The 21,156-nt window shown below is 33.9% G+C and overlaps 1 protein-coding gene across 1 annotated transcript in view; it reads left to right on the top strand.

The window, feature by feature from the left end:
• The window catches only part of LOC135128277 (uncharacterized), a 41,707-nt gene that overhangs the window by 16,233 nt on the left and 4,318 nt on the right, over nucleotides 1-21,156 (top strand). The window contains exons 2-6 of the mRNA XM_064055180.1: nucleotides 16,451-16,586; nucleotides 20,101-20,296; nucleotides 20,479-20,803; nucleotides 20,857-20,942; nucleotides 20,991-21,118. Coding sequence (XP_063911250.1) covers nucleotides 16,451-16,586; nucleotides 20,101-20,296; nucleotides 20,479-20,803; nucleotides 20,857-20,942; nucleotides 20,991-21,118 — 871 coding nt within the window. The remainder of the gene's footprint in view (nucleotides 1-16,450; nucleotides 16,587-20,100; nucleotides 20,297-20,478; nucleotides 20,804-20,856; nucleotides 20,943-20,990; nucleotides 21,119-21,156) is intronic.

Genomic DNA, 21,156 nt, shown 5'->3' with positions numbered 1-21,156 from the left:
CGGTGATGTCATTCTGGTTTTTATTGCAGCTAATAGTTTAGCATGTAGAAAGTTTGTCTTTGAATAATGCTCTTTATTCGAAAGAATTATGTTGATTTATGATATTGTTTGCACTCACGCATGTGTCGCGAGTTGACGGCCACTTTTCGGCCCTGAAACGACGCTTTCGTTTCGTATTATTAATTTTTTACACATGTTAAAAGAGCGATCTTTGTTTTTTACGTTTAGATGTTTGTTTACGGCGGCTGCAATTTATTCGAACGAAATATGTGATTGACGTCATCGGGAGCTTTTTGTTGAAATTAAAAAGCGGCTTCACCTCATTGCTGCTATAAATTTCTAATATCTGTGGCTGCAATGTCAAGTTTAGCGCCAAGGATCCGCAACGGTGAAAATATCGCGGAAAAAGTCGGCTAGTTTCAATATTTTTGGAACGACCTCCATTTAATTCGGACTCTTCAGGCTAGGGAAGGTCTTGATGATAAAAAGATCGCCAGTGAAAGACCTGGATTACGCATAATAATAACAGGCGCAATAATGATCGAAGAAAGTTTGATTAATTTGAATTTTCCGGATTATGCGCTTCCTATGACATGTCTGACGCACTTTCTATTTTTTTTGCACTTTCTCGAATCCGAACATTGTTTCGTTTAAGTAAGTTTAAAAGAGGAAAAGGAAGTCGTTTTTAAAAATCTATTTCTGAGTCGGCTTCAGATCTCGATGCATCCTGGTGTCTTGTGCACTCGAAAATAATTTATTTCCTCCTTTCATGTGGGGCTTATTTATGTGGAAGCTTTTATAATCGCGAAATTGGGACAATCACATTTCCGTGTACAAATAAGCCGTCATGTTGCCAACAAGGAATTCCAGGACTGATTTATCATTTCTTCAATTAATCTCAAAGCTAAGCACTTAAAAAGCGATTAATTTGTTAGTGGTTGACGTTATTGCGTTATTGAAACGCGTGTTCTCTTTATTATATTAGCACTGTTTGTTCTACCAGGGTCACTTTTGTGTCCGCTGTAATTAGCCTGATGTGGACATTGTTTTTCCATTCTGTCAAGTGGGAACTCGAATTTCTGGGAATTGACTCATAATAATAAATTGTCGGGACGTTGACTACCCGAGGACAATTAAAATCGTGCGGATTTAATCGGAACAACCATAACTCAGTGTCAAAGGGACTGAAAAACGGGAGGTCAATGACAACTTAAACTTATAAATGAGCCCTATTATTAGTCCTAGGTGAACTATTAATAATGTAGATCGTTAGTATGGAATTCCCGCGAGTGCATCATCACTCTGTGAAAGCTTTTTAACATAATATTGATATGTTGTAGTTCGACTAGTTCGCGTTTCCTTGAAAAGCTGGCGTCAAAATAACCTCTAGACATGCACTTTCCTTGAATCGATTTCTAGTAAGATTCACAGAAGAAAGAGTTTTCGCCTACGAATTGTGTACTATCAGAACTGTTATTAACACGTCAGCTTACCTCCCCAAACAGGTATTTTTAAAAGCTGGTTGCCCCTTCAAGCTCTATTTTTAGCCATGACCAAGTGACTGCAAAAGCTTTGGACACTACTATGGTTCTGTGGCACGCGAAGTGGAACCTGCATGTCATTCATTTAAAGCACGATTAAAATAATGTAAAGTGCTGTACTCATTCCGCGTTCCCTGATAATGAAGACGAAATTAGGCATTGTGTAATAGAGCTTTTCGGTGAGTGATGCTTATTTTAGAGCTTTCAGAATGGATCAATGCGGGTTATTACGCGGTGGAGATAATGGCATATTTATGACGCATTGAATTTCTGATGATGTCATCAGTGTAAATTTACGCCATCAAGGTGTTATAGGTGGTTAAGATAGCGGTTACTCTCAAAGTTTATCGCCTTATTTGGAGTTAATTGTGTCCTATAACAATATGTACTCCTAGGGGGAAAATGTTTGCGAACTCTCACTAATAATGTCGTGCAAGCAGAGTTCAGGTTCAATTTTGATTGTCCTAAAACCGAAAATTTTCCATTTTTGCGCCTCTAAAATACAAATGAGTACCTGTGATGTTACGCGTTGTTGGTCGTCAGTATTGTTACGCTACAGGAAATATGTAATTACAATTTTCACGTCAGTAGAGATTGTATACACACCTCTCGAAAGGACACAGTTTTGGCCTAAATATTTTAATAACTTTTGTTGGGTGTTTTTTTTATTTGTTAATATAATTTCACCAGTATGTTGCCACATTTTGTGCTATTGTGTCTTTATTGGAACTGGCCGAGTTTAGCAGAAAAATGTCAATGGTTTCGTGTTACTATCACATTTAATTTCCAGGGTTTTCTGAAGCAGATAAAACTGGATTGATCAGTTGAGAACTTCTGGGTATTTATTGTTTGATTTCTGCAATGGTGATGCATGATTGTTTACAAATATTTCAATTCCAGTTACCACTTCCTACCCACAAAGTGGGATTTCGCAATAATTTTCCAACTAACGGTGATGTTTGTAATGAAACTAATTTTAAATAAATCGCAATTAAATTTAGAGTGGATAAAGTTCATGCTGTTCGAAGATTTTTACTTCCTTCGTGTAACTACCAACTTTCATGTTTTTCGACCCCTTTATATGATTCTGAATTATCACATCTAACCAATCGTTGTCTAATCATCTTCATCAACAGTGATGACGTCATATCAAAATATTGCGTAGTAAATGTTATTTAAATTTTATAACATAACATATTCTTCTATACCTTTAAAAAATATAAAGATAAATCATAAAAATTTCTTGTAGGTTTAACTTTAAAGTAACTGTAATTGTAGAAATAGGGTTGGAGAATTAAAAAAAAAATGTTATGTGAGTGTTGAACATGGAATAGTCACAGGAAATGTGTAAAACTCTTTTTGAAGCATAACAAAGGATATATGCGGGGTAATAAAGATAAACAGGAATAGGGAGACCAGATGGTGGAATGTTAAATTAAGGAAACGGAAATGGAGACAACATCTAGCTGACATGAGGAGTCATCTCGAGTATAGAAGAACAGATAAGTATGGTAAAGGAAGTGATAAATCAAGCCAAGGAAGAATCATGGGAAGAATTAGGAAGAAAAATATTACTGAAACTAGCGCGTGATTAGAAATGACTGAGTCTGTTGGCACAATACTTTTGACATAAAAATGTGAACTTTTTTGCGTTTATGTTGGTATAACGGAAGTAATTCTGTGACAGATATGTCAGTCGTGATATTTTATAAATTTAGGTTATGATTTGGACACATTGTCCAAATTTAGAAATGTCAACAATCTGTCAATCTTGACAGTTGGCAACCGGAACTTATAGAAAATATCAGTATCTTAATTTCAACCAAAAATTCAGGATTGCGTACAGACTCGGCATGTTTTTGAGCATCGTGTTACTCAAAAACACGATTTTGTTCTTGTAGAAAAATAAGGATTTTGCAATTAAACTCCGCCCCTCGGCTTACGACGAAAAAAAAAATCATCAGAATTAAGAAAGGGCGGGCGGGCGGGGCTTCTATTTTGCCTTTTTTTTCTTAATATACATAGGTATTTTTTCACACAAGCAACTTAAAACAAAGTTAAAACGGAACATTTTTGTAAGAAAATATGGATTTTGCAATTATGGGTCTGAGCCTAATTGTAATTCCTTTACAAATTTTCCATTTTAAACATGTTTTAAGTTTCATGTTGTGAAAAGAAGGCTACACATATTAAAATAAAAAGGCAAAATGTAAGCCCGCCCACCCACCCCGTCTCAATTGTGATGATTTTTTTAATTCGCCGTGAACCAAGAGGGTGGAGCTTAACTGCAAAATACTTATTTCTTTACAAGAAATTAAAAACATGTTTTTGAGTATAGAGTTGTTCAAAGCATATTTTGTACATTAAGAAAAAAAGGTAAAATATAAACCCCATTAAATTGTGATGATTTTTCTTCTTAGAAATTTAAAACACGTTTAAAAAGCTCAATTTTTGTAAAGAAATATGGATTTTGCAGTTAGGCTCCGCCCCTAGCTCTGCAATGAATACAAACTTCATTACTATTTAGATCAGGGGAGGTGCATCTTTGGCTTTAATTTTTTTCTTAATATACCTGGTATTCTTTGAATAACACGATACTCAAAAAAATGTTTTACATTGTAATTTCTTGTAGAGAAATAGGAATAAGAACTTTTGCATTTAAATTCCGCTCTTTTGGCTCTCGACGATTAAAAAAAAATCATTACAACTGAGACTGGGCGGGTGGGCGGGGCTTATATTTTGCCTTTTTTCTTAATATACGAAGTCATCTTTTCAGAGCAAGAAACTTAAAACATGTTTAAGATGGTAAATTCTTGTAGACAAATATGGATCTTGCAATTAAGCCCCTCCCCTAGATCTGACAACGAATGAAAAATTCATCATAATTGAGAATTGAAATCGGGACCGTTATGGGTGGGGCCTAATCTTTGGCTTTATCTTTTTCTAATATACATAGTATTCTTTGAACAATATGGTATTCAAAAACATGTTTTTAATTCCTCGTAAGGAAATAAGGATTTTGCAGTTAAGCTCCGCTTTCTTGGTTCACGACGAATAAAAAAAATCATCACAATTGAGATAGGGTGGGTGGGCGGGGCTACATTTTGCTTTTCTTTCTTAATATGTGTACACTTACTTCGGCACTAAGAAGCTTAAAACATGGTAAATTTTTGTAGTAATCAACTTAAATCCTCCACTTTTCTTCTACAACCCCTTCAAATATGGCAAAAGGTGAACATAAAAGTTGCTATCAACGGCAGTTTGGCAACGGAGTTTATAAATGACAATTTTCAGGTCCAAAAGCAACGTCAAACAAAAAGGCAAAATGTAAGCCCGCCCACCCGCCCTATCTCAATTGTGATGACTCTTTTTTATTGGCCGTGAACCAAGGGGGCGGAGCTTAACTGCAAAAATACTTATTTCTTTACAAGAAATTAAAAACATGTTTTTGAGTATCGTGTTGTTCAAAGAATACTATATATATTAAGAAAAAACGCAAAACATATTACGAGGAAAATATAAATAAAAAAGTGAAGTAAGCGAATGTAAAATACCATGTCCAATTATTAAAAGTAGTATTGATAAATGAAGGTAGAACAAAGATCAACATGTATGGAAGATAAATACAAAAGGAATAAAGTGATAAAAGGGGGAAAACCAGAATACGTAAACTTTCGAATACCAAACTGTACAACAGATAGCAAAGGAAAACTGAATGTTTGGGACAAAATTGATAAGTAAAAGACGTAGTATTCAAGATAAGTATGGACATTACAAAGAGAGGTAAAATAAGAAATAGAAAAAATTAAACGAGTACAGGACAAAATTAAATTAAGAGAGCAAGAACGACAAATGTTGAGAGATAGAAGTATAGGAAAAATCCTATTGGACAGTGGCGTGACCATGACAGAAGCTGAAACACTTGCACGGGCCAAAAAAACTTGAAAATAATTGTAGCTGCAGAAATATAATTAGAGTTATTATTTTTCCGTCCAACCATTATAAATATTTATTGTTTAACTGGACTTGACGTAAATTCCGCGTTAGTGAATTTAGAAAATTTAAGAAATATGTATTTTGGGAAATAAAACAAAACAAGCAGCTTTATTTGCATTATTGAATGAATTTAGAAGTATACAAATTAAGTTTACAGCGTAGTAGTTTGATGCCATTTTGTAAAACAGTTTGTACTAGACACCCTGTATATTTTGGTTTCTTGGAGTTAAATTGAAAAAAATTTACACCACTGCCAGTATCGCGGTTTAAACTATGCTAAGCAAAAATATGTAAGACTGTAAATTTTAGAAATCTGATTTGTTAAGAAATTTAAGACCGACTAACACGAACCTAGAATTAAACCTAAATGTATGAGCGGTACAATTTGTATTATGGAAACGACAAAGTCGCCTAAAATGTCGGGTCATTAGTGAATGCTTTTAGCAGAATTTATTTCCTACTTCTTGATAGTGTTCATGTTTCGATCCTCCTCTTTAAAGTTAAAGCATTAACTGAACTTTATAGCATAAAACTCGTTGTAATTTTAAACGAGAAGCACCTTTTCTTGTTTCTGTGATACAAGTTGCATTAAATTGAAGTTTTATATTTAGCGTTGTGTTAAGCGGCAATTTAGATAATTCTGGGAAGGTAAAAATTTAATTTCGGCTTGTCATTCCAATAAATTACATTTTAATGTGTCGTTCATGACCAATTTAAGACAGTCGGTCCGATTTTTGTGGACCAGAGGTGTATAATCAGAATTTTCACGTAATTTGAGTCTTGGTTCTGATTAAGTAAACATCATAATTTTAAATAATCTTGTGAAATTCGAAAACACATAATTTTCAATGCACCGTGCGACATAATTTCAAGTAGATATGGTGCAATTTGGTGGCATCCACGCAGTAACTTTCTAAATCCAAAATTAAAATTTAATAAATCACTTTTATGCAGTTTTTTATTCAACTACATTCATTGGAACAATTTGTCGAAATCACCGAAGTATAAATAGTGTGACATTTAACATGGTCTCTTGAGACGTTTCAGCTTTATGTGGACACACATTATTTTTCACACTTTCAACTTTCAACTACAATTGCCATCCCAAATCTCGTTTAACATAGAGAAATAGAAAATTAATGCGGCCTCTCCCATTTCCTGATAAAAGTGAACGGACGAAACCCAAAACTGAGGCATTTGGTTTTGGTCAGGTTTGATAGAAATGTCCTGCATTCACTTAGTTCTAAAAATAGCAGTGATATCATAGCCCAGGCGAATTGTCTAGGGTGCAGATAACATTTCTGTTTGCGTGCAACAAACACTTTGCCAACTCTTTTTCGCGTTTCGTTTATTATTTCACAACTTTCCAGGCTTTGACCCATCTTTCTGCTCGCTCGATATTATTCAGATTGTATTTGTGGCACTTTTTCAAGATCACGTTTCGTGTTCTCTAATTTTAGATAATATTGACCGTATGCCAAGATCGGAAAAAGAAAAGATCACCAATTCAAGGATTGAGAAGTATGGAGTTGTAGTTTTTTGAACTTACTCCAAGCTTGTTAGCGGTGGGAATATCTAGTTTTGGAACAATTCCCGGTGCAGTTGTGGGTCGTTTCACGTGGTTTTAGAGTGAAGTGGCGTTTCACACGATGATCACAAGCCAACCAATTTATTAAAGCTGTAAGGTATAAGGTCAGTCCATGCCGAATGAGTCACTCAAATTTGTTTTTTATTTTTGAAGTTTTTTATCGAACGAGAGAAAACAACATGCGAGTTTTTTAGATCTGCTTCCATCGAGAAAAACAAATCGTTGGATGAGTTAATGTCGCAGGATAAATGGAAAATTGATAACACTGTTCTGAACTATAGCCAAAAAACAAACAAAAAAAAAAAAACAATATTTTAGTCTCTCTCTAATTTTTTAGAAGCAGTTATGAATGATCTAAATATCATAGCTTGACTTAAAAAATTGTTAACATTTTTCGTGTCACTCCAATTCTTTAGTAGTATTTTTTGAAGATATTTTAAGTTGTTATTGGAGCAATAAAAAATGAATAAAATTTGGGTTCTTGGCATTTGACTTTTTCATCGATATGCAAAAAAAGTAAAATTGGCGTCAAATTACTTCACGCTTTCCGTTGTTTGTGACATTGATCCCCGATCCGGTTCGAACAGGATTTCGGTCATCAGTTTTCAAAAAGTTATCGCGACGCGCCTGTTAATGGCTTCAGTCAATATTACCAATCTATACATTGCCTAGATTTTTACGGTGTACACGTGCCTTCCAGGTTTAGCCGCACACATGGCATGCATAAAATATGCCGAGTGTTAAGTCTGCAATTAAACGAGGCTTAGTGATATTAAAATTCAGTGAAATTGCGCGCTGTAAACGCAGCTGAAGACTGAAGTCTTCAGTTCAGACGGCTTGGGTTCTTTCAGGATATTTTTAGGGACGTCGTAAATTTCGAAAGAATGTGATGGGTTTCGCAACGTAACGACAAGGAAAATCATTCAAGGAGCGTCGATAAACCAAACTTCGCTCTTGTAATTAACCGCTGAGTAAATGTTTATGTGTCGGTGATAAGAACTGAGAGATCCCATTCACCTTCACAAGCGTTGTCGAACGAATTGTCTGTGGTCCTATCATATTTGCCAATCGATACTGGCGAGGTCTTGATAATGGTAAATGTGGGTCAGGATTAAATGTGTTATTTATGGGAGGGAAAAAAATGTATCCTTAAAAGCGAAATTTCCAAAGGGGTTAAAAAATGGAGGGCCTTGCTCTGGAAACCCATATAGGAGATATATTTGGAGTTACGAGTGGGATGTTATTTCCGATTTATGGCGTGATGTCGTGTTTCAATAACTGGCGAAGGACGGTGGTTAATTAGTAGTTTAATACAATTTCCTGAAAAACTTCGGGGTTATTGCATGTTCGGTCGTGCTACTTTTTCATTTATTTTTATTGGTTTTTATTGCAGGTCGGCACTTAATATTTATAAATTAATATAATTTTTACATTTAAAATTAGACACGTGGTTTATTATTTCTATACAGAAAATGACCCTTGTGCTAAATATTTGCACTGCTTTGAGATTTTGGGCACTTATTTCTGGAACCATTTAGATAATAATGTATGACAAATTTCTCAGTATTTATTTCCCATACATGCTGTGCAAGTGTACTTGGCATATACACCGTGGAAACTGCTTACAGAATAAATTCATTGAACACTGTCTTTAAATAACCGTGTACGTCTTATGTATTTACATCTACCCTCGCCAACGTTGAAATGTCGTCTCAAAAAAATATAAATATTTTCGCTTTGATTTCCGGTATACGTCGTGTATTAGAGGCGATTGCACTTTCGTGTAAATAATTTTAAATATTTTTACAAAAAAAAAAAAATCGTAGTCAACTTTATAACTAATTTCACACACAAAAATTCGAATGTTAAAATAATTACTTAAATGGCGACATCACAAAGTTCAATGTTGGCCAGTCACCAAAAGCGGTCAGCAATATCATATTTTTTATGAGTACCCACTCGTAACAATAATTATTGTTTATGCGTTCATGAATGTTATTGAAATAATAACACAGACCGTGAAAAGATTTTGATCTTAAAGGATGTCCTGTGTTCCTGTGTTGTTTTCGTGTTGTTTTCGCTTTATTTTTCAGCAGATAATATCGCTTAAGATTACCAGTTAAATTAGTTTATTATCGATAATATCGAACTTGAAGATGTCTGCAATTAAAATTTCTATGTGATAAAATTTCTGGAAGATTTTGTGATTATGTACCAGATTATCTTAGCCTGGCTGCTATTTTCTATTTTTTGCGATAAAAAAGACTGTTTTACAGTCGCCTACAACTAATGCCACATCTGTGTATTTTTCTTCGAAATTTGCGTAAACAAAACCATTTATCAAGCATGATACAGCCATAATCCGTAGTAAACACAGTAATTGAAAAGTTTTTTTAGAAAATTATCATTCCGCAGTGGTCTATGGCGTGTTTCGCTGATAGAATCAGGCGTAATGTGATTTTTTTTAGCACAGTCCACGTTCTATAATTTAACTTTGAAATGAGTAGAGACGTCTAGACCTTTTTTTTGAAAATCAATTTATTGCACAGCAACAGGTATTGGGTTCAACTTCCTTATTTTATTTTATAGAGCGACCGTTACGTCGTAGATCCTCTTTTAATTTTTCTGGGAAATCATTGTCCTACTAAAGGCACTGTAATTAAGCTCGAAATGCTAAGTTATCAATTCCTAATTCAGCGATCAATTTATTATGAAAATAAATACCGCACTATAATTATCGGTTTTAGAAATAAGTATTGAAGTGTTCCTCCAAGACAACTTTCTAAATATTATCTTTGCAAATTTATTAGATCAAGGATTTCATCGCCAAAATTGGTAGTGCGGTTTATTCAATTGTATTTTTTATGCGGCATATTATTCTTTTTCCCAACGGAGCTTTACGTAAGGTTTTGCAATTAATTCAGCTGACATGCGTTTGCAATTTTTTTGCAATCTGTTAACATTAACGTTTCGGTTTGTACTAGTTAATTGCAGTTTAGTTAAGAACACGATTAGTAAGGTGAAGGATTGGTCGAAATTTTATCTTGCTAACGTAGGAAAGTTTCCGTTTTGAGACACAATCAGACGAATACACACTTTGTAGTTTGTTGTGGATTCAGAGATAAATATTATATTTCCACGATATATTTTACACGTGTATAAGCGTGGGTAGTAATAGTTTTTATGGAAAGTTTTCACGCAATCTTGTGTTTTGCTAATGCGTTTGATTTAGGATTACGTCTGAAACGGTGCAGATGTTTTGTAAATACGTTTTAAATGATAAGGAGTTATCTGGTTCAAAATTTTGACAGTGTTTGATGTTTTAGACAATGGAAATTATTTTTGGACTTAAATTTTAGATTCAGACCATTTTTTTTTTTTCAAAAGATGAGAGATCAGTGAACAGGTAAATTTTTACTGAGAGAAATATTTTAGTTAAAGGATGGTCTGGATGTTTACATTCTTATTAATTAATTATCATGTATGGTATGGTTAAGCAAAACAACTGAAACGTAAACGATAATATATAATTTTAATATTCTCCGTAAAATTTTATTTTTATTTTTATTGTTTATTTTTTTATCAATTTGTAATTTTAGAACAAACATGGTGTTAGGAATTGAAATAATAACAAATATGTGTAATGAAGACTGAGTTAAAAACACATAAACAGAGATTTAGTATCGCTTCAAGTATATTTCACAATTTAGAGGTTTTTTCAACTCTTAAAATTTTTAATTGTAGAAAAAATACAAAGTTGTTGAATATTTTTCTGCTCAATAAATTCTTGTAGCTGATTTTAGTGAAATTTTATTATTAAAATTTATTAATAAACCAAATAAAGAATTGGTTTTATCTTATTAGATTCAACTTCCCCATCGCGTGAAGTACAGTCAAACAAATCCAATGTTTGAAAAAAGAAGGTAAATAATACCAGTCGCAAATAGTTATGTAGTGCCGCTTTTGTAGTGCTTTGACCCCATTTAACCTGAGTAGAAACGGCACTACCTTTTGTTGACAGGTCATTGACCTATGTCAGGACCCCCATCATTTTCTGTAGACCAATTTGACCTGTCTTAAGACCCCCATCACCGGCCGAACTGACCTTGATCGAAACGATGATCGACAGAAAATGATGCTACTTCTAAGATAGTTCAAATTGGTCGTCAAAAAATGATGCCAGTTCTAAGACAGGTCAAATTGGTCGTTAAGAAATGATGGAGGTCCTAAGACAGGTCAAATTGGTCATGAAATAGTGATGGGAGGTCTTAAGACAGGTTAACCTGGCCGTGAAAAAGTCATGGGGGTCCTAAGATAGGTCAAATTGGTCGGGAAAAAGTGATGCAGGTCTTAAGACAGTTCAAACTGGTCGGGAAAAAGTCATGGGATCCTAAGACAGGTCAAATTGATCAAGAAAAAGTGATTGAGGTCTTCAGACAGATCAAATGGTCGATAAAAAATGACGGGGTCCCTAAGATGGATCAAATTGGTCTAACAAAAAAAAAAAAAAAAAAAATGAGGGTCCTAACATCGGTCAAACTGGTCGGCAAAAAAATGGTGGATGTCCTAAGACAGGCCAAACTGATTGACAAGAAATTATGAGGTTTGAAAGATAGGTCAAATTGGTCGACAAAAAATGATGGCGGTTCTAAGACAGATCAAATTGGTCGTCAAAAAAATGATGGGAATCCTAAAACAGATCAAATTGGTTAGGAAAAAGTAATGCAGGTCTTAAGACAGGTCAAAATGGGCGGGGAAAAAGTCATGGGAATCCTAAGATAGGTCACATTGATCGGGAAAAAGTGATGGAGGTCTTAAGGCAGGTCTAATGGTCGACAAAAAATTATGGGGCCTCTAAGATGGATCAAAATGGTCTACAAAAAAAATGAGGGCCCTAAGATCGGTCAAATTGATCGACAAGAAATGATGCCGATTCTAAGGCAAGTCAGATTGGTCCACAAAAAATGAGGATTCAAAGACAGCTCAAATTGTTCGACAAAAATTATGACGATTCTAAGATAGGTCAAATTATAGTCGACAAAAAATGATCCCAGTTCTAAGACAGATCAAATTGGTCAACAAAAACTGATTCCAATTCTAAGACAGGTACTTGGTAAGATTAAACTGATTTTACAAATGACATACTTTCTAAGAAAAGAGAGGGTGGGTGGGCGGGGCTAGTACCTGCTAAGATAAGAGTGATTTTGGCAAATCAGATACCCTCTAAAAAAGAGAGGGAGGGTGGGTGAGGCTAGTACTTGTTAAGATTGATTTTGACAAATGACAAAAAACGCTGTCGGTTCTAAACAGGTCAAATTGGTCGACAAAAATTATGGAGGTCTTAAGACAGGTCAAACTGGTAGAGAAAAATCATGGGGGTCTTAAGACAACTGAAATTGATCGGGAAAAAGTGATGGAGTCTTAAGGCAGGTTAAATGGTTGACAAAAAATGATGGGGCCCCTAAGATGGATCAAATTGGTCTACAAAAAAAAAAAAAAAATGAAATTCCAAAGATCGACAAAAAAATGGATGTCCTAAGGCAGGTCAAATTGATCAACAAGAATTGTTGGGGGTTCTAAGACAGCTCAAACTGATGGACCAAAAATGATGCCGATTCTAAGACAGGTCAAATTGGTCGACAATAAATAATGGGAGTCCTAAGACAGCTTAAATTGGTCCTCAAAAAAATGATGGGGGTCCTAAGACAGCTCAAATTGGTCGACAGAAAATGATGCTGATTCCACGACAGGCCAGATTAGTCGACAAAAATTATGGGGGTTTTAAGACAGGTCAGACTGGTCGATAAAAAATTAATGACAATTCTAAGACACCTTAAATTGGCCGACAAAAAATTATGGGAATTCTAAGACAGGTCAAATCGGTTAGGAAAAAATGATGCAGGTCTTAAGACAGGTCAAATTGATCGAGAAAAAATGATTGGGGTCTTCAGGCAGGTCAAATGGTTGATAAAAAATGACGGGGCCGCTAAGATGGATCAAATTGGTCTAACAAAAAAAAATGAGGGTCCTAAGATCGGTCAAATTGGTCGGCAAAAAAATGGTGGATGTCCTAAGACAGGTCAAACTGATTGACAAGAAATGATGGGGTTTGAAAGACAGGTCAAATTGGTCGACAAAAAATGATGGCGGTTCTAAAACAGATCAAATTGGTCGTCAAAAAAATTATGGGAATCCTAAAACAGATCAAATTGGTTAGGAAAAAGTAATGCAGGTCTTAAGACAGGTCAAAATGGGCGGGGAAAAAGTCATGGGAATCCTAAGATAGGTCACATTGATCGGGAAAAAGTGATGGAGGTCTTAAGGCAGATCTGATGGTCGACAAAAAGTGATGGGGCCCCTAAGATGGATCAAAATGGTCTACAAAAGAAATGATGCCGATTCTAAGACAAGTCAAATTGGTAAGAAAAAGTGATGGGGGTCCTAGGACAGGTCAAATTGGTCGGAAAAAAGTCATGGGGGCTCCAAAACAGGTCAAATTGATCAGGAAAAAATGATGGAGCTCTTAAGACAGATTAAATTGGTCTGAAAAAAGTCATGGAGATCCTAAGACAAGTCTAATTCTGGTTCTAAAATAGGTCAAATCGGTTGACAAAAAATGAAGAAAAAAATTTGACGTCATCAAATTGTTAGTGGGGATGACAAGATAAATTCTGGTTAGCGTTTCACCACCTACATGATCTTAAAATACATGTAAAATTTTACAACACTCTGTCTAGTAATTTCAATTATCTATCTAATAAAATCGCCAACAAACCACAGACAGGCGACAAATGGAAACGGTGACCTATATTTCATAGTCTAGCTTACGTTCGGTAAATAAAAATTATATTTTTTTAATGATGAAGAAATTATATTTATCATTAAGATAACATAAATGTTTAAAAAGTGAATAAAAAACCTGCGTTGCATCGTTTGTGCTTAAAAAATGAGGGAAGTTTAATGTAAATGACGTTTGTATTATATTGTAGCTTTAACGTGTTGCATAACTTTATGATAGTTCCTTGAATTAGAAGATTTATAGTATCTTAATCCTTCTACTCAGAGAGCAATAAAAAACACGATCAAAGATAACCATGGACTCGTGACAATTGTCTTTGATCAAAAACAAACTATCAAAAATCCATGGTTGTTTTTGATCGTGTTTTTTATTGCTCTTTCGGTGATCAAGATTAAAAATTTGTAATACCTATACGTAGAATTGAAAAAATACGAACATAAAGTGTGTTATTTAATTTTCGCTAATACGAAATGTGACCATTTTTTGAGATCCATGATTGATGGAATCCAAGCCGTACATCAAAAGTTCTGTTTTTGTTTGTGCAACAACGAAATGTTTGTATGGACATATCTAAGTATTCCATAAAAGTGTGTACTATAAATATTTGTACAACTGTCTGAAAAACTTTTTTATGTCAATATTTGTTCGTTGTGTACCAAAGTACCATTTCTCACATTAGTACCACAAATAACTAATTTTATCTTGTTTTGGCTTTTCTGTAGTTCAGGTTCAACTATTTTTAACATTTATATGAGCCTCACAAATTTATAAGTATATTATAAATTCAAGAAGAAATTTATGGCATGCGATCCTAAAATTGAATTAACCATAGTAGTTCAAAGAAACATTGCTCTGTGCTGACGTAAATGGTTTTACGTTTCATAAAGACTCTTCAACTGAAGATATTTTGGATGCCTGAAAACTAATGGTGATCACACACATTTTTACACCGTTTTATTAAAAAAACAAAGAGTTCTTTATCGTCATTAAACAAACAATAAAATAGGTTTTTGGTTCAAATATTTGCAATCATGTAAGTGAATTTAAAATTTAATGTCATAATGGTATTTTTAATTTGGTGCGATAGCGTCATGCAAGGCTCGTTAGTTTCGCATCGATTTTATTTTAATGCAAGATTGTCACCTTTGATAACGTCATAATTTAAACGATTTGATGTACGTATAACGTAATCCTCCGGATAATCGGTGAGATTTGTAAGTGATTGTATGTTAAATCATAATTAGTTTCGCAATTTGTTAATTCAGGTAACAATTTGTAATTGGTTTTTTATTGTTCGTCACAATTGGGAAATCTAAGTAATTTGCGTTCATCTAGTGATAACTAGTATACTCATATAGATCTGAAGTACATTTATTTAATTTGCAATAGTATGCATACATTTGCAAATTAATTTCCTTTGAGTTTAATTAATACCACTGATAGTGATGCAAATGTAGCTAAGAGTGAAATTAGTTAAATAATTTTTGTAGTTTTTAATTAGAAAAATTGACCTCTACAACGTGATTCACTTTAAATAATACAAATTAGTATTAATCTCACTAATGGACTCTCATTTGAAAATAATTCGCGTCGTGGGATATAGTTTTTCTAGAATTTGTAAGAGAAGGTTAATGGATCACTTTTCCGGTAGTTAATCATTTTTTAATGCAAATTTGACAAACCGGAATCACATTTTCCTCAAACCAAGAAACTGCATTACGTACGTAGTTTAAAATATCTCTGTCAAATCCATCACTGTAAATGATCGGAATGACGTTTGCCTCAGCAGATGATTGATTTGGTTTAACTTTGTTTGAAGAAAGACAACTCGGTTCAACGCCATTAGATATGGCAAAAAATCAATTAGTCTCTAAAGATAAAATGTAGTATATATTTTGTTTGTTTGTTTAAAGTGCCAAGGTTTTTTCTTGACATTGATGCAAATCAGGCTCTTTTATCATATGCGGAATGGATTCTACCAATGATATTAACAACGTTTTGTAGGCGTTTATAGTTTATGCTGTTTTTGATATAAAACAACAAATTGTTTACTTGCGGTTATAATTTATTAAGACGTTGCTAAATATGAAGGTTCTGCTTTATTTTCCTGATTGTGCGTCACCACTTCAAATATTGAATCATTTACACAAACGTCACATAAAAATTTAACTCTAGACATCTGTTTGTGTGCAGAACATTTTGTTATGTTTTAGTTAAAAATTAAAACTTATTGAAAACTTTGTTCTCTGAAACTTGTAAATTCTGCCGGTGTTATTTTTTCGTAATAAATGGAATGGAATGAAATCAATCATTTTATTATTGTTTTAATGAACTCTGACGTTAGGTGGTTTTTAGGTCACGTTATCTCTGGACGTGCAATAGTTAATAATTTATTATATTTTTCCAATATTACATATCAACTATCATTATAACCTTGTGGTCTGATTTTCTCTTCGTGGCAAAATGACATACCCAAATAAAATAAATTTAATTAAACCCAGTTTATTGACACCTTGTTTTTTTCAGTTGTGTACTGTGATTACGCAGCTTCTGGAAGATCGCTTCAATTTATAGAAGAATATATCACACGCGAAGTTCTTCCAAGTTATGGGAATACACATTCAACAACTAGCATAACGTCACTCCAATCAACAAATTTCAGGTGAGTTGAGCTTTTTTTCATTCAGGATAAACTTCGGTGTTAAATGGGGCGTGCGCATTCTGAGATCCGCCTGAACAATTCTAAATGAGGCTAAATTTGAAACAAAGAATCGATTGTTAATCTAAAATGAGGATGAAAAACAACTTGCCAACAAATTCCGACTTATTTTGTCAACAAAGTTGTGACAATACAAAAGCTTGAGCTTTTTACTCTCTATTTTCGTTTTATTATCGTGGCCTTATTTTCAATTTTCGAAAAAAAAAATGATTTGTGAACAATTCATAGAATACAAAAAGCCAGGTTAACGTTTGTCTATCTTTGAAAAAAGTGAACCTCATTATCGTATTACGCCATCTTAAAATATTCGACTGAAGTATAAATCTCGCGTCGTAACATCATAGGTTTAAAAATCCTTAGTTTTAACTTTACGCATGAGTATCCTAAAAATAACTTAGGACCATTAAATTTTACTATTTATGTAAGAGAATAAATTACGACGTTTTTAGAAGTTTTGGCAGGACCATGACATTGATTTAAGGATTACAGAATATGAACTTAAATTTATCTATTTTTTATCACTTCAAGAGAATTGGTGATGTTATCTAAAAAAATAAACAAATATTTATCAAAAAGTACACTTTGAGGTACAATGTTGCTTGCGCTTCAACGTATGGTTTTGTTTTTTTTTTTTAACTTAAAAATGCTGCGTGAGAAAATGTTTAGGAATTGTATCCCATTAAAAAATTAATGACCTCGTTAAAAAAATGTAAATTTTTATTATTAGAGAACTTTGGGATTGTATTGTTTGAAATGCAGTAAAAAATTAAATATCGTCATCCGCCCATTTTAGCGAATGTGTGATTTCATGTTCCTGGGGTTTCGCGGTAGGTACGTAGTATGTCCATTCTCTTTAAACAGACAGTGTTATTATGCAAAAAATTAATATATAACCGACCGTGTTAAGTATTTTTTTTAAATGTGGAAGAATTTTGGACTTCCTATTTTTTTTTGGAATTCGGAACAATCTTGGAGTCTCCTAGTGTCTTTTTTATAAGAATGAAAGAATCCTGGTGTCCTTTTTTTAATGTGAAAGAATCTTGGGATCCCTAGTGTTTTTGTCTTTTACTCTAAGAATGCGAAATAATCTCGAAGGCTTATAGTGCTTTTTTTATAAGAATCTTGAGGACTGTAGTAGCTTTTTTAAAGAACGTGAAAGAATTTTGGGGCCTCCAAGTGTCGTTTTTTATACGTGAAAAAATTGGGGTCCCTAGAATCTTTTTTTAATGTGAAAGAATCTTGGGAGTCCCTACTGTCTTTTACTTCAAAAGTGCGTAATCATCTAGGGGGATCCTAGAGTCTTTTTATAAGAACTAAATAATCTTAAATGCTGCTATAGTGTCTTTTTTTTAAAGACTGTGAAAAAATCTTGGGGCCCCCATGGTGTATTTTTTTAAACATGAAAGGATCTCTACCCCCCTCGTGTCTTTTCTTTAATACTCTCGGAGTTCCTACTATTTTTTTTTTTTTTTATAAGAATGAAAGAATCTTGAGGACCCCTAGTGCTTTTTTTTTAAGAATGTGAAATAATCTCTGGTTCCTCTAGTGTATTTTTTCTAATGTGTAGTGTGTATACGGTGTTGTATGTCAAACGAATCAAAACTACTACCTGTATCGGGAACTAAGTATATAATTAATACTGACCTTATTTTGTAGATTCTCCCCTAGTATGAAGTACCCTGAATGAATTCATTCATCATCACTGAAAGATGCCATATCTTTTGTAATTTAGTAACAGGTTTTCCTTTGCTTGACTGGCGTACACAGGGTGTCTAATGATTTATTACCATGGAGGTGCAGCAAGGTTCATCACTTCAAGTTTAACATTGAGCACACTGTACTTAAAAAATTCACGGGGGCGTACTAATACAGAACTTTTACTTTCCATTTTCTATATTCAGATTGCAAAACGCGAAAGTAATTGAATCGCGTCAAGAATAATTTTTGAAAATACCTCAATTAATTACATAACATTTTAAGAAGCGATTAATTGTGTTGTTAAAGCAATGCAGGGTTTTTCCACGGTCTGCGTTTATTGAGATTATACATGCTGCAGGTTATTACATTAAAATGTAATTATAGATCTGTATAATTAAATGGAAAAAAACAATTTAAAGTCATTGATATGTTTATGTATTATTGTTCTTTTGTGGTCTGCCGTTCAGAGTGACTGCATTATGTGTCATTTTAATTTTTTAAGAAAAATCAATGTGTGTGAAGTTTTTTTTAAGTATGCCGACAAACAGTTAATAAATAAGCAGAGTACATATTCACATGGTATCTCAAAGGATTTTTTGTCACTACACTGCTTCGTCCTTGTCTGTGGATCATTTGATCATAATTAAGTCTGCTCTGGATTAATCCGTGACAGATTTCGAAGAACAATGATATTAGATTAACAACATTTTCTTAGACTTAGATGGTTTTCAAATAATTAATATAATAATCTATAGCTACTTCATAAGTAATAACTTTAAGTCTACTGTTTTAGGTTCACAAACCGATATTTGCAATTGATTTAAATTTTCATTGTTCTAGACCCAATATATAATGTTCAGTTTTTATAGAATGAGAATAAAGTGGTTATCATACTAAATTAAAATCCACAAATATCCGCTTATCACCGAAATAAATTAGATGTGAATGTTCTTTTTTTATTTTCGATAATGTTAAACACCGATGTCACAATCATAGAATAATTTAATCTACATCTTGATCCCATTAGTTAACAATGCTATCAACAGATGTGACAAGATCGTCATTGTGATATCCTGAAAATAAAAAATGTATTCACCTTTCTGTCATTTAATTTGACTTTAATTCGACAATAGTAACATCTGCATCATTGTTTGATAAAGTGTTAATTTTAAACTGATCGATCGATCTAAAAAACCGTTGCATGGAGTATCTATTACTGTTGTTAACGCGATGCATCTGCACTTGGCCCATCAGTGTGATTACAGGGAGGATATCCTGATCACATTATTCACTTAACGTAATCAAATTGTGTCAGTATATTATTCGCGGATGTAATCATTAACGTATATTAAACTCAAGTAATCATATTTCGTGAAGAATAATATAATTTAATTTACTTATTATTCTTGTCATGAACTTCTAGACTTGCGAAGATTTCATTCATGAAGATATAGTAAGTATCATCAAAAATAGCTACCCTGATCCAGAATGCAGTAAAACATGCGTCGCTGCTCCAGAATGCAGTTGAACATTCGTCATAGAACTTGAATGCTGCTGTGATTTAATTGCAGTCGCATTGTACGGAAATTTTATGCAGAATTTCAAGATAAGGCATTCGTTTAAGCGATATTGCGCATATCAAACCATCCGAATGTGATCCATAAATTCTCGTAATGAATAATACCCGTCGGGTGGTCTTCAATTTCAGCGGAAAGTTTTGCTAACCAAATTATGGAATACATCTTTTTTTATTTTTCAGACAAGAGGCTAGAGATATCATTAAGAATGCAGTGAACGCTTCTGAAGCTGATGCCGTCATCTTCACCGGCCATGGTTGCACGGATGCCCTCCAAAAATTAATCAGTGCGTTGGATTTGCGGGAACCTCCTATAGTTTTCACCGGTTCCAGCGAACATCACGATAATCTTCACTTATGGCAAGAAATTGGCGCAAAGGTTAGTAGCTAGTTTAATTTTGCGAATTCCGTTGACCGGTTCCTTCCACTATAATTTATTTTATTTGCGTTCGACGCTTGGTGGTTTGCCAAATTACATTCAACAACGTTGTAAGTGCAAAATTATTGACTTGTTTTGTAATTTTGTGTCGTATATGTTCCTAATTGTTTTTCTTTCCGTAGATGATCAGGATCGCGGAGACCAAGGAAGGTTATTTGGATTTGGACGATTTGGAGAACCAGCTACGGTTTCACCAAAGCTACGGAAGACAAATGATTGGATGTTTTTCGGTTGCGTCGAATGTCACTGGTATTGTAATTGATGATATTGCCTGTACTATTCTACTCCATCAGTACCAAGCACTTGCGTTTTGGGATTATAATATAGCTGCTCCTTGTATTACAATAGACATGAATCCTCTTGTACCTGGCGTCGAAGAAAACTCGGCTAATAAAGACGCCATTTATTTCTCTGGACACAAGTTTATTGGTGGTGTCCAAACACCTGGTAAATTTATTGAACATCACTTGCGAAGCGTGACTAATACTGAACGTTTGCAGGAATTTTAATTGCCAAAAAAGCTATATTTAGACGTCTGAATTCGTGCGATACGGACGGATTTTTCACATCTCAGGAATACAATAAAGTATACAGAATACGGATTAATTAACGTTTTCTAACTCCACGATTTTAGAGCTTTGAGATGCAGGAGGAGGGCAGCTGTGCAGCTGTAGTCGAATCAATCAGGGCCGGACTAGTGATGCAATTAAAAGAAACTGTAGCCGTTGCCAACATATTGCAGAGACAAGAGAAGATTAACAAGTATGTAAATAATTTTTACACCATATTCGTGTCAATGC

This window comes from Zophobas morio, unplaced genomic scaffold, assembly GCF_036711695.1.
Source record: "Zophobas morio isolate AGI-343-1 ecotype UQ-CSIRO unplaced genomic scaffold, CSIRO_AGI_Zmor_V1 ptg000002l, whole genome shotgun sequence".
NCBI classification, from domain to species: Eukaryota; Metazoa; Arthropoda; class Insecta; order Coleoptera; family Tenebrionidae; genus Zophobas; species Zophobas morio.
The sequence above is the reverse complement of the archived record's forward strand: the minus strand, read 5'-3'. Positions and strand labels throughout refer to the sequence as shown.